Genomic DNA, 16520 nt, shown 5'->3' with positions numbered 1-16520 from the left:
TGTTTTCAGTGGCTCCCAGTAGTTGAGGGTGTGCCAAGACTTGTCAGTATTCCAAAATGGAGGAGCTCAGTCAACAACTAGATGTAGGCTGATTTTTTCATTTTTTAACTTGTCACATATTTGCTGGATGCCTACATATATGCCAGGCCCTATTTTCAGTGCTGGCAATACAAAGCAAACAACATGAAGTCTCTGCTTCTGTGGCAGCAATTACTAATGTCAAAGCAACCACTGGGTTATGAATAATTTCAGGCCAAACAATAGAGCATTGCATTAAAACAAAAATTTATTTAAAGTGCTTTTACTATCTCTCTCTCTTCCTTGGATCTCTTTGGTTTCTTTGGTTATATTTTTAAAACTCAGTTCTTGGTACCTTTACTGAGCAGAGGCAATAATATTTATTTTGAGACATTCAGCTAGATTGCCCTCTAGATAATTTAGGGTGGGGCCATATTCTAATTCCAACAGGAGTTTTATATAGTCTTGCTTGACTCATGTGTTACAGACAGAGTTATGAAAAAAGGGTTAGAATTTGAAAATAAATAGGAGACCACTTTTTTGACAAGCAGAAAGTCTTGATTTCAAGCATCATCAGATCATATTAGATAAGCTTAGGTAAACCAATACTTTTAGGATGCTTATCAAACTATTAATCAGTCTATAGAATCATTTCAAGATGCTAAAGATGTTAAGATGCTTAAGATACTAAGAGTTATATAGAGTGCTCTGATCAGATGCTGTTGCTAAAAATCATGCCAAAAAGTACTAATCCCATGGGGTGCCTGGGTGGCTCCATCAGTTAAGTGTCTGCCTTCAGCTCAGGTCATGATCTCAGGGTCCTGGGATCGAGTCCCACATCAGGTTTCCTGCTCAGCGGGGAGTCTGCTTCTCCATCTCTGTCTACCCTTCTCCCCTGCTCTCATGCTCTCTCTCTCTCTCTTGCTCATCTGCTCTCTCTCAAATAAATAAAATCTTTGAGTATTTAAAGGAAAAATAGTTACCTTATGATTCAAGTCTATGGGGCACCTGGCTGGTTCAGTCGGAAGAGCATGTGATTCTTGACCTCGGGGTTGTGAGTTTGAGCCCCCATGTTGGGTGTAGAGATTACTTAAATAAATAAAACTTAAAAAAAGATTCAGGGGCGCCTGGTTAGCTCAGTTGGTTGAATGTCTGCCTTCAGCTCAGGTCATGATCTCAGGGTCCTGGGATTGAACCCCTTGTGGGGCTCCCTGATCAGTAGGGAGTCTGCCTCTCCCTCTCCCTTTGCCCCTCCCCCCGATCGTGCATACTCTCTCTCTCTCTCTCTCTCAAATAAATATATCAATCTTAAAAAAAAAATCTTAAAAAAGTACTAATCCACATAAATTTACTAATATATATTTTTCTTTGTATGATAAAGGTTAGCTATTTTTTTAAAGATTTTATTTATTTGACAGAGAGAGAAAGAGAGCACACAAGCGGGTTGGGGTGGGCAGAGGGAGAGGGAGAAGCGGGCTCTCCCATGAGTAGGGAGCCCAGTGCAGGGCTCAATCCCAGGACCCTGGGATCATGACCTGAGCCTGAGGCAGACACTTAACTGACTGAGCCACCCAGGCACCCCACGGTTAGCTATTTCAACAAATTAACTGTAGTGGGGGTTGCTTATTTAAAATTAAGATTCAGGGGCTCTGCCTAAGACCTATTTGATCATAGTCTTGAAGGGGTGGGTAATTTCTGTGTAATTTAAAGCTTGATACCTATGAATTTATTTAGTGTAATTATTAGATATGTATTATATTAATTTTGCAAAAGTACAAATGACATTTAACAGTTTCCTGCATCCTTCCCCCATTTCTTTTTGTTGCCCTCTGAAATCCTTTATGGTTTTCTCTCTTACTCTTCAAAAAATATAATTTTTTCTCCCACCACTCAAATGTAATTTTTTGTTTTGTTTTATTTTTTAATGTTTACTTGATCCCAACACTGACTGTCATTTCATTTTGGTATTCTCTGGCATAGGAAGTCTGCAAGCAGCAATATGAGCAATTACTGATATTTTTTCTAAGATTAATATTGAGACAATATATCTCCATTCTTTAGGATTGGATCTCTATAAACTTCTGGTTTTTCCATGAAATTAATAGGTATGTTTGAGAGGTTTCCACAGGAAAACAAAAATTTCCTTACAGGGCACTGTGTACTTGAAATGCTCACCATCAACTGGCAAGTGAGTATACAGTTCCTCAATTTCTTCCTCCTCAAGTGAGAATCCCATGTTTTCAAGAGCATCATCTAGTCTACTGACATTAACTTTTCCTCCTTAAGAAAGAAAGAGATAAGAATAAAATAAATTTGTATTTGTGCCAGAGAGGGAAAAAATGTTTGGTCATATAAACTGACCAACACAAACAGGAAGTAAGAAGCAATGTCACCATATAGGTCTTGGAATGATCAAAAGAATTAGTTAAGGATTAGAAGTAGAAAAATTCTCCCTGTCAGTTTTCCAGAAAATACTACTACAGCAATTTCTAGGGTGAGTTTACCCAGAAGAAAGAGAAGAGCAGGCAAGACAGGTGAGTTATAGGAAAGAGACAACCAATACATAAATTTCTTACTATTAAGTAAGACTTCAAATTTGCAACAATGACAAAACAGCATATAGGCAATTTTCCCAAATGTGATTGTATACAATTAAGTATGTCAGCTCATTAAAAAAAAGAGTAACATAATTAGCAATCTAATCACTGAGAAATAAGAGAGATTTTAGAAAAGTAAATGCAAAAGCTTGAAGATGTTTTCTCTTCCCCAGCATGCTGCTCACTCACCTCTGTATGTCTTCACTCCATCCATCAATCTATTCTTATACACCTTTCTATTATCTGTAACGTAAGGGTCAATTTAGTTTACCAAGAAGTGGAAATTGAGAGAGTAATACTTATTTTTAGATTTTATAACTTATTATTAGTTATAATCCAAAGGAAGCAAAGAAATGACTAAGATTCTCAAGGTAACTATTCATTCTCTGGCATCTGATGTACTATTGGTGGAACTCCAACACACTGAAACAGATTTTTTTCTTTTCTTCTTTTCTAAAATACCCCTTCTACAACTGTTTTATCACCTTTTTCCTATCTTTGGCTTTAGACTGATTATAGATGCTGGTTCCAACATTTAAAAATGTTTATAACAGCAATACCCCAAAGAGAACACTATTCTCAAATTAAGATTTAAATGGTAAGGACAGAATATTTTATGTCAGAAGTGGCTCTTTCTACATTTATTTTTCTCTTAATTTTTAAACATTGAGTTATGATTGACACAAAGATTGTGAAGTTTAAGGTATATTGATTTGATACATTTATATTGTCATATGATTGCCATTGTATCATTAGCTAATACTTCTATCATGTCAAATAATTATTATTTATTTTTGTGTTGGGAACAATTAAGATCTGGCTACTTAGCAACTTTAATGTTTACAATACGGTTTTGTTGTCTGTAATCACCATACTGTGTATCACATCTCCAGGACTCATTTATCTACTAGTAAGTATGTATCCATAAGCAACATCTCTCCATTCTTCTATTACTGCCCTTCCCCCTTCTGGCAACCATCAGTTAGTTCTCTGTATTTATAGGTCTGATTCTGTTTTTTGTTTAATCTTTTTTTTTTTTTTAGATTCACATATGAGTGAAATCAAGTGGTATTTGTCTTTCTCTGCCTGACTTATTTCACTTAGCATAATACCATCTAAGTCCATCCATGTTGTTGCAAATGGAAAGATCTCATTTTTTTTTAATGGCTGAGTAATAATCCATTGTGTATATATACCACATCTTCTTTATCCATCTTGGGCTATTTCCATATCTTGACTATTGTAAATAATGCTGCAGTAAACATAAGGGTGCACATATCTTTTTAAATTCATGTTTTTGTTTCTTTGGGTAAATACCCAGTGGTGGAATTATTGGATCATATGGTATTTCTACCTTTAATTTTTTGAGAAACCTCCATACTGTTTTCCACCATGGCTGCACCAATTTACATTCCCAATAGCGCACAAGGGTTCTTTTTTCTCCACATCCTTGTCAATCAACACTTGTTATTTCTTGTCTTTTTGAGTCTAGCCACTGTGACAGGTGTAAGGTGATATCTCAGGGAAATGCAAATCAGAACCACAAGGAGATGTTACCTTACACTTGTCACAATGCCTTTGTGGCAAAATTTCAAGCTTTTATATTTTTTTCTGGTTCTTAGAATTCACCAGGTTGGCTACTGAAAACTTTTGTTTTCCACTAGGTGGCGCTATAGCTTAAGTTTATGGTTTTCCCCCTCCAGACTCTGGGTAGCTTGTTTTGTAAGCATGCTAACTGTAGCTCACTCTAGAGGATGCACTTGTGACCCTTGCACAAGGAGCTAGCAGCAGAGTAGGGGGAGGTGTGGGTTTAGCATCTGAACGTTGGGGATGCCTGACAAGTACAGGGAGATCCCAAGGTATGGTACTCCCAGAGGCTCATGGGTTGGCTTCCTGCTGAGCGCAATCTCTTTAATGCCAATTGAAATTCATCTCTGCCTCTTTCCCTGTCAGAGAGCTCCCACCTTAGTGCTCTGGGTGCTGGTGGAGAGAAATGGGTTTTTCCAGCTGGTCCTGCTCTGCTGGGGTAGGCCAAGCACCTACTCACTGCTTTCCTTTCCCCTGTGGGAGAGGTCACTGTGGTCTATGCATCCCTCCCTTGGGGAAGAGTGGTGCCGGGAAAGTTTCTTACTGCCTCCACTGTGGCCAAACTCCTATTTTTCTTTCTTTCTTTTTTCTCTGATGGTGGGCTGGAGTCTCCCTCCAGGAAGGCTGGACTTCTGCAAATTCTCATGCCTGGGTCAGCACTCACCCGATCTTTTCCTGACAGCAGCGAGAGAGGTGTAGGCGATTTTGCTGACTGTATTGGTTCTGCAGCCCTGTATGGAGGTTGCCTGTCTTTTACCAGTGGCACTTGTGAGGGAGACTCCTCCCGGGTCCCTTGGAGTAAGGTGCTAGTTCCCAAAACACTCATTCAGGCACTCCTGTTTGTGTGTGGGTGTCCAATTCATTGATTAAAAAAGGAACAACTTACATGCCATGTTGCTGATGTCATTCCCTTTAAAATTTTTGACAGCACTTTAAAGAGTTATACTTCTAGAATTTTATACAATAACTCAATATTCTCTGAAATCCACTGCAATGCCTGAAATGCTTACCATCCAATGGCAATATGTTCAGCAGATCCAGGCTTTCTTTCCTTGTTAATTCAATTCCTACATTTTCCAGATAAAGTTGTGTGTCACTGGCATTAATTTTACCACCTTTAGAAAGATGGGAAATATGATATGTGAATTTTCATATATAACAATCCTATTTTAAGATAATTGTAATAAAACAGCAGTATCCAACTTGCTAGAAATGTAACTGCAGAAGACCAAGGACACAATGAGGCCTATCTAACTGCATCACAAGAGGAGGTCAAAAGATAACATGTTTCCCTTAAGCCTTGTCAAAAGAATGCTTTTTTTAATGCTCTAAAAAATATAGAGACAAGCCAACCAGCCTATAATAAAATACACTTCTTAAAAAAATGATACTTCTAAAACCACAGGTAATAAAAAGTCCATCTATATTCTTAAAAACAAATATGTCATCAGCATATTGGTAAAACAAGGCTTGTGTACAATTTTAGAATACTGGGATATATAATTAAAATATGGTATGTACATACAACAAAGGATCTTGATTTTATATCTTTTCATCATTACTTCTCACTCACCAGAAAATAAATTTGCTGTACCCATAAAGGAGCTCAGCGAAATCTTTCCATTATCTGAAATACAAGCCATAAATCATATGTAAACAAAATATGTATTGCTATTGGGAATAGGATCTCTTTTTTTCCATGAGATTTTCTAAGTTGTCATTCCTTACATAGAGGAAATTTGTTGATTTAAACATTTTCTTTTATATCCAACCACATTATAGAATTCTAAAGAGGGTGTTTTAACAAACACTAAATTAGATCTTTAATTTTTTAATTCTTTTCCATTTGATCCTTTTCACTTAACTCCCCTCTTTGGTGCCATATTATTGGTCTGAAGTGAGATATCGGTGAGCCTCTATTTCAACCCAACATGACATTCATATTTGTTAAATGAGAAATATGATCGCTTCTAGTTATACATTACATACCAAACAATTCTAAACTTTTGCTACCCCCTCATTTGGTTTTGTCCATTTCTGACCTTTTCTGATATCTATTTCAATAAATCCTGTTGTTTTCCTCTGAAGTGCTATTTTGTTTTTCCTAGCTAAATTTAAATCTACCAGTGCCCTATTGGTCCTCTGACAATATTGGGAATGATAACCAGAAGTCATATTTCTCATCCTCGAGGATTAAAACTCTGTAAGTACTTCTAACTTTCTAAGTGAAACTGAATAAGAGTACTCAGATTTCATGAGAAGATTTCAAAGATTTTTCTGACAGGAAGTGTAAGTGGTAAATGAAACACTCACTGTCCCTTTTCAGATGATTGCGTAGATCTTGGATTTCTTTCTTTTCTAGGTCATAGTTCAAGTTTTCCAGAATGGTTTCTATTTTATTCTCTAAAATTTTCCCACCTTAAGAAAGAAAGAGGAAATAAAAATGTGGAATTATGCCTAAAATTAAAAGAATTCTAGTTAAGTCTGTGCACCAAACCCTAATGGGAGGGAGAAAAGCAAAGTTGCAATGCAAATGTTCAAGGAAAACACAAAACTAAGGTGGCAGGGGGCAGGGCTGGGGAACGTGAAGAAAAGAACATGTCCCTTACATATGTTATAAGACACTCCGTTAAAATTTGTTATAGACATCTAAAGCAAAGAAAATAAGTGAGGCCAATTACTCGTTCTTCACTTATTATTCATAATGGAGGAATATGTCAGAAATAACAGCCATAATTCTGGCTTCTGAGTTTGAAATCTGCCATTATAACTGTAAATTACTTCTACAAATTTACTGGTTATTGAACTTGAGTTGTAAGTCATAAAGGGGGATGAAAAAGGTTAATAACCTAACTGTTAAATATAACAGAGTGGTTAGGAATACGGGTTCAGGGCGCCTGGGTGGCTCAGTTGGTTAAGCGACTGCCTTCGGCTCAGGTCATGATCCTGGAGTCCCTGGATCGAGTCCCGCATCGGGCTCCCTGCTCGGCGGGGAGTCTGCTTCTCCCTCTCCCACTCCCCCTACTTGTGTTCCCTCTCTCGCTGTGTCTTTCTCTGTCAAATAAATAAATAAAATCTTAAAAAAAAAAAAAAAAGGAATACAGGTTCAAATCCTCTTCCAGTGTTCAAACTGTGTGACCTTATTAGGCAAGTGGGTCAGTATCTCCCATCTGTAAAGTAGTGCTAATGTAAGTAGGTACCCCTTAGGACTTTTGTGATAATTAAAATGGGTTGCTAGATGTATTGAGAACAGTGCCTGGCATTATAATCAAGAGAAATTAGCTACTGTTATCATTAAGCAATTAAAGGGACTTCCTACATCAAAAACTGAAGATGTATTGTATGGTGACTAACAACATCACATAATAAAATTAAATTAAATTAAAAAAATAAATGTAAAAAAAAAAAAAGGGATTTCCCTAAAGGAAACACAAAACTTAAAGATCTCATTTTTACTTGGCTTCTTACTATGCTTATCACTCACCTTGGAAAGTCTTTAAACCATCTAGCAACCGACTGCAATACACCTTTCCATCAGCTATAAGAGAAGTCATAATTGATGTCATGGAGAAAGCGACACAGAAATTCATAACAAGAGTACAGACTATTTCTTTTTTTTTTTTTAAGATTTATTTATTTATTTTAGAAAGAGAGAGAGTGCATGAGTGGGGGTAGGGGCAGAGGGGGGAGGAAGCGGACTCCCCTCTGAGCACGGAGTCCCACACTGGGCTCTATGCCAGGACCCCAAGATCATGACCCTGGCTGAAACCAAGTCAGACACTTAACCAACTGAACCACCCAGATGCTCCCAGACTATTTCATAAAGAAAATAATGTCACATGATTGGTCTTACAAATTTCTCTAATTTCTTATCTACACATCCTTCTCTTCCTTGGTTTTAAGAATAAAGGGAAGGAAGAGAGTAAGGTTTTATATTTATCTATTTTACTGTTCTGAAACATCTTTTTGATTTGACACTTTTTACATGACTTCCTCTTTCTCCCCTACTTCTTTCTCTCTATGCGTTAGGACTGTCAGACATTTCAAAGTCAATATCTTAAACTAAAATTGATCAATTTAAAAATCTTAATTTCTTTATGAAGTTCTCAAGCTAAATCCTAATAGAGTTAGCTCCATCCCCTATAATAGCCTCCATGAGGGCAAGAATTTTTGCCTTTAATCTCATAACCTAAGAAGAGCTCAATAAATATATTGACTATAAATATATACTTAATGTTTAATGTTTCCCCACCTGCCCCAACAATATATTACACTCAAACTACATTCTCCTAAAGGCCACAGCAGTATTAGAAATGCTCACAAGTAATTGGCAGAGTTTTTAGCAGCTTCCAGAGTTCCTTAGGTGTGAGTTCTATCCCTATGTTTTTCAAAACATCACCTACTTCATCAAAATGAATCTTGATTCCTTTGAAAAGATAGAAATTATGACTGATGAAAAACTTAAGAGTTATGAATGATTCTAAATTATGAATTTCATCTAGTTTTAATTGCAGAATTGAGACCAGGGTTGATAAAAGTGCTGAGATTCTAGAGAGGAAAAAAATACTTTTTGAATGCTCTAATAAAAGTGGGATAAATCAACACTTTGAAATGGGAGCTGTATAAGAGACCAGAACCACTTATATAAATGACTATATAAATAATTCTAAAAGATGGCATCTATATTACTTTTTGCCTATGTGATGAGTTATTCAGAAAAAAGATTTATACCAATGTTTTATCATGCCAATTATTGTGGTAACATAGATATTTTGGCTGTTCAAACAATGGAAAGTGATATGCATTACTGAAAAAAATTCCAGAGAATACAGGATATTTTACTAAGACATAAAAATTCAGTAGTTTTGCTCAAAAAGCATACAGCCCAAAACCAATCTGGATCATTGTATAAAAGACACCATTAATATACCAAGAATAATAATAATGTAAGTATTATAGGAATAAAGTGTTTAAAAGTATAACAAAAAAGCATCAGAATATTGCTATTTATAATGACTTTTTCCTATAAGCTTTCACTCACCTCTGAATGGCTCTACATTTTTCATTAGCGTATTCAGTTTAACCTTTTCATCTGTAAGATAATGTACAAATGAGACCCAGCCATAATGACTCAGATCCAGAAAACATCATAAAGACTTTATATTGTAGAACGAAACACTGAAATTTAGAAACTTATCCCAATTTGTTCTATAAATGTATCCCAGATAAGCACAGAATTGAAGAATCAAATTCTAAATATGATAAATATATAACACAGAAGAAGAAGTTGTAGTATAAAATACCAAATTCTATACATAGCAGTGCTAGGAAGTTATTGTTTGTTTGTTTTTTAGTTTCAGGTATAAAATTTATTGATTCAACACTTTCATACATCATCCAGTGCTCATCACAAGTGCCCTCCTTCATCCTCATCACCTATTTCATCCATCCCCCCACCCACCTCCCCTCCGGTGACCATCAATTTGTTCTCTATACTTAAGAGTTTCTTGGTTTTCCTCTCTCCTTTCTTCCCCCATGATTGTTTATTTCTTCAATTGCACATGAGTGAAATCATATGGTATTGGTCTTTCTCTGACTGATTTATTTCGCTTAGCAAAATTCTCTCTAGCTCCATCCATGTCGTTGCAAATGGCAAGATTTTATTCTTTTTTATGGCTGAGTAATATTCCATTGTATTTATATATCTCATCTTATTTATCCATTCATCAGTCAATGGACATTTGGGCTCTTTTCATAATTTGGCTGTTGATAATGCTGCAATAAATATGGCAGTGCATGTATCCCTTCAAATGAGTGTTTTTGTATTCTTTGGGTAATTACCAGCAGTGCTAGGAAGTTTAAAAGCATTGCTGGACCTGCTTTCGATTTGGCTTGTTCTACTTTAGAATCCGGGAGTATTATGATGTTTGGCCACCTTATTATCACAGGATTTAAAAGCAATATATACTGTAATATCAGTGTGTTCACCTACCTAAAATATCGCAGGTGGCTACTTCCATGTGCAATCTTTACTCAGCACATTCTTCGTGCTTCCAATTCCACAGCCATCCAGATTTCTAATCTTTTCTGAATCCCTCATTTAATTTGTGTAATTACTGGTTGAAAGTCCTCATTTCTAGGGCCATACCACCCAGCCCCCTGAGGGTATCATTCATATCATAGTCTTTGAAGCCCTGCTTACCTCTCTTATACGAGGCAGTATTATTTAGTAGAAAGGGCAAACGTTTGAAATTATATAAACCTTCTTTAGGCTTCTTTAGGGCCAACATCTGCACTCTGCCACTTCGCAGCCATGTGGATTTGAGCAAGTCAATTAACTTCTGTGATTGACCCTCAATTTCCATGTCAGGGAAACTAGGATAACAATCTACTTTTCAGAGTTGTTGTGAGGACTACTGATAACATATTTCAAGTGCCAAATATTGTTTGTGGTATATAGTAGGCATTTAATACTTCATAATTATTGAGGAATGATGTCAGCATTATGGCAGCATGAGACATCCCTCCTTTTTGTCCACCTTTTTAACAACTAAATTTAGCATCCATCCATGAACAAAAGTATCTCTGTGGGCATTGTGGGATCCAGCACCATATGCCAAGGAACCTGGTAGGAATTTGTCCACATGGGTATTAGGTAACAAGGAGACAGACTGTACTATAGGGCTGCAGAACCAGCTGCAGCCCCTCTCAGCTGTGGTTGGGAAATCCAGGAGAGTGATGACACCCACAATGGGAGGGCTTTGTGGAGGTCCAGCTTTCCCGAGGAGAGATTCCAGTACTCCACTGGAGCAAAACAATGAGTTTCGATGCACTGGAGACGGTAAAAGGAATCTGGCCAGTGCTGCCCCCCCACCCCAAGGCAACACAGTGCAGGGCTGCACTAGCTGGTGGCAACCTCTCCCCAGGATCGGGGGTGGGGAGGGAGAGCTGTGAGGGATTTCCTAGTTACCCCAGCTGTGCGTAATACTGCCGAGAAGCCAGTTTTTCTCCTGCAGCACCCAAAGTGTTGAGGTGGGACCTCTGTGACTGGGGAAAAGGACGAGATCAGGAATAGGCAGATAATATTAAAGAGCATTAAACAATGTGGTTTCTGCTGATGGCCTTCAGGACTCAGTAGGGAAGCTTGTCCATGAACTGCTGGAAGAACCTCATTTGAAGAACTCCACACCTGGCCTATTGGCCTATCGGCACCTCCAACACCCATAGTGCTAAACCCCCACCTGCCCTCAACTCTGCAGCAAGCTCCCTGTGCATGCTCGTGAATGTGGTGATGAGAGTAAACAGGGAGTGCCCTCAGAAAACACTCCAGGGTCTGTGGGCAAGGGAGAAACCACAAACTTGAGCTGTAGCTCACCTTTTGGAAAACAAAAGAGAGGTTTTCTTTCAATAGCCAGCCTGATGTGTTATAAGAAGCAGAGAAGACATACACGCTTAAGAATTCTGCCAGAAGAGGGAACAAGAAGTGGAAAGCAGGTGTATCCATAACAATGTTAAGAGAAAGTCCCAGAAATAAACAGGACCAGTGAAAAATATCTCCCTCTTGAAGAGACTCTTCAAGACAAGTAAAGATTTGGGGAAGTGATTACTTGTCTTTTCTGCCATTATATATTCCTTCTTTTAGTCTAGTTCAAATTTATGGTGATTTAAGGGATTTTTTCTTTTTTTCCCCCTGACTGATTGTAAAATTTCTTCTTTAACTTTCCTTTGTTTCATTTCTCCACCTGCTTCTTAGGTCTGTCAATTTCTAGTTGGCATCTAGGAATTTAGTCCTGCAGGGGAGAGTCACTATTTTAACAGATTACTGATTTCTGATTTAAACACTAATGATCTGAGTTAGCATCTTTTCCCATATTGGAAGTTTTATTAGAGGAGCTCACTCTCCCTAAAGGCACAACAACATGCTCACCATCAGTTGGCAGATGGTTCCGCAGGTCCTCAAGTTCCTCATCCTCCAGTTCATAACCCAAGTTTTCCAGGATGCTTTCTATTTTAGAGGTGTGACACTTTCCACCTCAGGGAAGAAGGAACAGGGATAAAATATAGGAACTGATATCCAAGAAAAATACTGGCTATATTCACACACCAATGGAACAAAGCCACAGCACAATAATTAAAAAAAAACAAACTGTGTAGGGCTACATGTGGGACATGTTCAACACATTCCACAATAGAGATTTACTGTGGCAGCCAGGAATAGAATATATTCTGCCATTCTCATCTCAGGGGTCCTTTATACAGTTTGCAGGAAAGATGTATTTAGAAAAAAATCATGTTATATAAATTATATGTAACTGTATTTATATATTAATTCCATATGCTACCTTTTAATGTTATGAACTATATATATAATATATATATGGTGAACCTCATTAATTATGTTAGACAATAATTAGAGCTCTGGATAGCAAATAGATTTTGAAACCTTTTCAGTGTCAGAGAACTATAAATTATCACATTGGATGTAGTTGCATCTAAAGTAGATCTACAGGCTAATGAAATAATAAAATCAATAAATTAATTATTATATAATGATAAGGCCTTTTAAAAGTTAAGGTAAAGTCTGCAGATCTTAGTTTTACTTGCCTTTTTATTAAGATTCTCACTTACCAGGAAAAGCTTTTATATAATCGAGCAATGTATTTTTCTCTACCTTTCCATCAGCTGTGAAATAAGACACATTTAAGGTAAGAAAAAAGGTTATATGGACAGTCAAAAAAAGAATAGGAAGAGCATAATTTCATAAATACATACTTAAAAATTTCTTCTTAAGTTCTATGTCCACATTTCCCAGGCCCGTATACCTCTTCATAAATAAGAAAAAAAATAAGATTGGGGCGCCTGGGTGGCTCAGTTGGTTAAGCGACTGCCTTCGGCTCAGGTCATGATCCTGGAGTCCCTAGATCGAGTCCCGCATCGGGCTCCCTGCTCGGCAGGGAGTCTGCTTCTCCCTCTGACCCTCCCCCCTCTCATGTGCTTGCTCTCTCTCATTCTCTCTCTCTCAAATAAATAAATCTTAAAAAAAAAAAAAAAGAAAAAAAGAAAAAAAATAAGATGAAGAGAAAATTCTTTTTTTTTTTTTTTTAAGATTTTATTTATTTATTTGACAGAGAGAGACACAGCGAGAGAGGGAACACAAGCAGGGGGAGTGGGAGAGGGAGAAGCAGGCTTCTGCTGAGCAGGGAGCCCGATGTGGGGCTCGATCCCAGGACCCTGGGATCATGACCTGAGCCGAAGGCAGACACTTAATGACTGAGCCACCCAGGTGCCCCGAAGAGAAAATTCTTAATGTGGACAGTCTGATCATTCTTCTACATTGAAACAGAGACACTTTTTTCCCCACTCTGATTTCTCCTTTTCCATCCTCTAATACCTACTAAAATTTAGCCTTCTTTTTCTCTTTGCCCTGAATAAGCTTCATTAACCTCAGAGTACTGATACTTTTTTTTTTAAAGACTTTATTTTTTAAGTAATCTCTATACACAATGTGGGGCTCAAAATTACAACCCTGAGATCAAGAGTCACATGTCTACTAACTGAGCCAGCCAGGTGCCCCAGAGTAATGACACTTCTAATGGCAGGACAGAGGTTTGAAGATATCATACCTCTCAAAACTATAAACCTAAATGTCAAAGTCATAATTTCTTTACAACGTAAAGGTTGATCTTTTTGCTTTTTAGACCAGATGAGTCCATTCTTTAGACGCTTTCACATCGAAGTTTACACTAGTACAGAGATACTCCATACATACACAGTGGTATATATATTACCTACCAGTAATTGGCAACGTTTTCAACAGCCCCCAGAGCTCTCTATCTGTGAGCTCTATCCACATGTTTGCCAGTGTTTTGTGTATGTCCTTGGCTTCAACTTTTCCTCCTTTAAAAGATAGGAATGGTAACAGATGAGAATTGCCTACTGAACCCAAATGATGAAGTGTCTAAGCCTGCACAGGGTTATCTACAGTTATCAGAAGTTATTTCTTGAGTTCTAAATAAAGTACTTATTTCTAATGGTCTTAATGACCTCAGAGGAGTTAACCCAGATCATAGTCAAGGAATACATAGGAGGCAAAGTGATCTAAGTTATGTATAGGCAGTTACCTAATCTAAATTATACTATCATCACAAAAATCTGTTACTCTTCGCTCTGCTTGACTTGTGAGATAGATTATCTTCACTGCCCACATTATTTGTATCCCTGTCAAAGTTTCACCTTAAAATTTACTGGGCTACAGTAAATGTTAGTTAAATATTTTATTTTATTTATTTATTTTTTAAAGATTTTATTTATTTATTTGACACAGAGAGACACAGCGAGAGAGGGAACACAAGCAGGGGGAGTGGGAGAGAGAGAAGCAGGCTTCCCGCTGAGCAGGGAGCCCGATGCGGGGCTCGATCCCAGGACCCTGGGATCATGACCTGAGCCGAAGGCAGACGCTTAACGACTGAGCCACCCAGGCGCCCCTAGTTAAATATTTTAAATGAATGAACAGGTGTGTTGCCCGTTGGACTGAATCACAAAATAAAAATGAAGTTTCAGAGAATATAGAACTTGTTATATAAAGAGAGCACCACAACATTTTTGCCGGAACATAAATAATCCAATGTAATCTTCATGTCATTAGGATCAAACTTTAATCATTAAAAAGGTAGAAGTTAAATGTCAATGACAGAATAAGAAAACACAATCTTAAATATGTATGTGAATGTGAAGTATTTGCATTTTAGTTTTACATCTTTTCACAAAACATCTTGCTCACCTGTGAATTTCTTTATTTCTTTTAGCAGTTTATGCAGATCAGCCATCCCGGAAGCTAAAAAATAAGCCACAATTCAGATAGATGCAGTTGTGCACTGACTGAGAAAGATTGTTAAATAGAACAAAATAATTTTTTCTTTATGATTTGTTGTTGAATACACATATGCAGATAAGCATGAAACAGAAAACTACTCTCTAAAAATGTTAACTATTAATTTCATTATTTATTCTCTGCTTTCTTTTAATATCTCAGCCTCTACACACCACGTAACATCTCCCTCCTCGGGCTTGTTCTCTTCACTTTTTACCACCTACTATACCAGATCCCCAGAACAAGAGCAAAAACTTCCACTTGGAATTCTAAGTCTAGCTATTTCCCCATTTAACCCTCTCCAATACTGACACTGCCAAGTTAGCTTAGTTTTTTGAATTTTTTTCTACTAGATATGTTCATTACATACTCAAAGACTGTGAGTGCCTTTAAATGAAAAGAATGGGGGCGCCTGGGTGGCTCAGTTGTTGAGCGTCTGCCTTTGGTTCGGGTCGTGATCCCAGGGTCCTGGGATCGAGCCCCACATCGGGATTCCTGCTCAGCGGGAAGCCTGCTTCTCCCTCTCCCACTCCCCCTGCTTGTGTTCCCTCTCTCGCTGTGTCTCTCTGTCAAATAAATAAATATAATCTTTAAAAAAAAAAATCAACTTAAATCCTACTTTGAGCCCTTATTTCAACAGACTTATAGGAAATTCAATCTCAGTCATGATTGGCTTTCCTTCACCTTCCATAGCTACTAGGAGGTTTATATGATGCCAAAGATATGGGGGATGGTCAGGGGCGCCTGGGTGGCTCAGTCCGTTAAGCTGTTAATCTCAGGATCCTGGGATCTAGCCCTGCATCAGGCTCCCCGCCCAGCAGGGAATCTGCTTCTCCCTCTGCCCCTCTCCCTGCTTGTGTTCCCTCTCTCGCTGTGTCTCTCTCTGTCAAATAAATAAATAAATAATCTTAAAAAAAAAAATGGAAAGAATGTATGTATTCTGTATCTCACCTAGACATCCTAGCCCAATAAGTAGCATAATGCTTTGCACACAGTAATATTAAACACTTTAACGTTAAACAGTGAAATGGAACATGTTAGAATAACAGAATTAAGCTCTTACATTAGGATATTTTTCCAGGATTGCAGATGCAGTATATTTTAGGGCAACACCCCCAACTTAGAAATTATGCATATTATTAGCATTTTCTTACCCAAAAATATGCTATTTATTACTATGGAATCCCATTTTTCCTTTGGGGTAGTTTCCGGTATGCCCTCTCCATACACTGAGTTTACAGATTTGCCCCTTGGGGGCTCGTGCTACATGGACAGCACAAGGTCATTTTATATAAACTTCCAGTGAACTATCAGTTAACACCTATTGATTACCATAACTGGAAAGTCCTCATTGAAAGCCTTGAATAGTGGCTAAATAAATATATTAATTCAATTTCTCATTCATTCAACAAATATTTATAGAGTATCAAATATCTGCATACATGTGC

General features: G+C 37.6%; 1 protein-coding gene across 1 annotated transcript in view; it reads right to left on the bottom strand.

Annotated features, from left to right (window-relative positions):
* Positions 1 to 6620, bottom strand: part of EFCAB3 (EF-hand calcium binding domain 3) — a 107861-nt gene extending 101241 nt beyond the window's left edge. The window contains exons 1-5 of the mRNA XM_064583060.1: positions 6516 to 6620; positions 5776 to 5829; positions 5213 to 5317; positions 2805 to 2858; positions 2194 to 2298 (exon numbers count right to left, since the gene is read on the bottom strand). Coding sequence (XP_064439130.1) covers positions 2194 to 2298; positions 2805 to 2858; positions 5213 to 5317; positions 5776 to 5800 — 289 coding nt within the window. The 5' untranslated portion in view covers positions 5801 to 5829; positions 6516 to 6620. The remainder of the gene's footprint in view (positions 1 to 2193; positions 2299 to 2804; positions 2859 to 5212; positions 5318 to 5775; positions 5830 to 6515) is intronic.
* Positions 6621 to 16520: the final 9900 nt, after the last annotated feature.

This window comes from Mirounga angustirostris, unplaced genomic scaffold (genome assembly GCF_029215605.1).
Source record: "Mirounga angustirostris isolate CCGP_5_RB_7025 unplaced genomic scaffold, mMirAng1.0.hap1 SCAF_17, whole genome shotgun sequence".
Classification (NCBI taxonomy): domain Eukaryota; kingdom Metazoa; phylum Chordata; class Mammalia; order Carnivora; family Phocidae; genus Mirounga; species Mirounga angustirostris.
The sequence above is the reverse complement of the archived record's forward strand: the minus strand, read 5'-3'. Positions and strand labels throughout refer to the sequence as shown.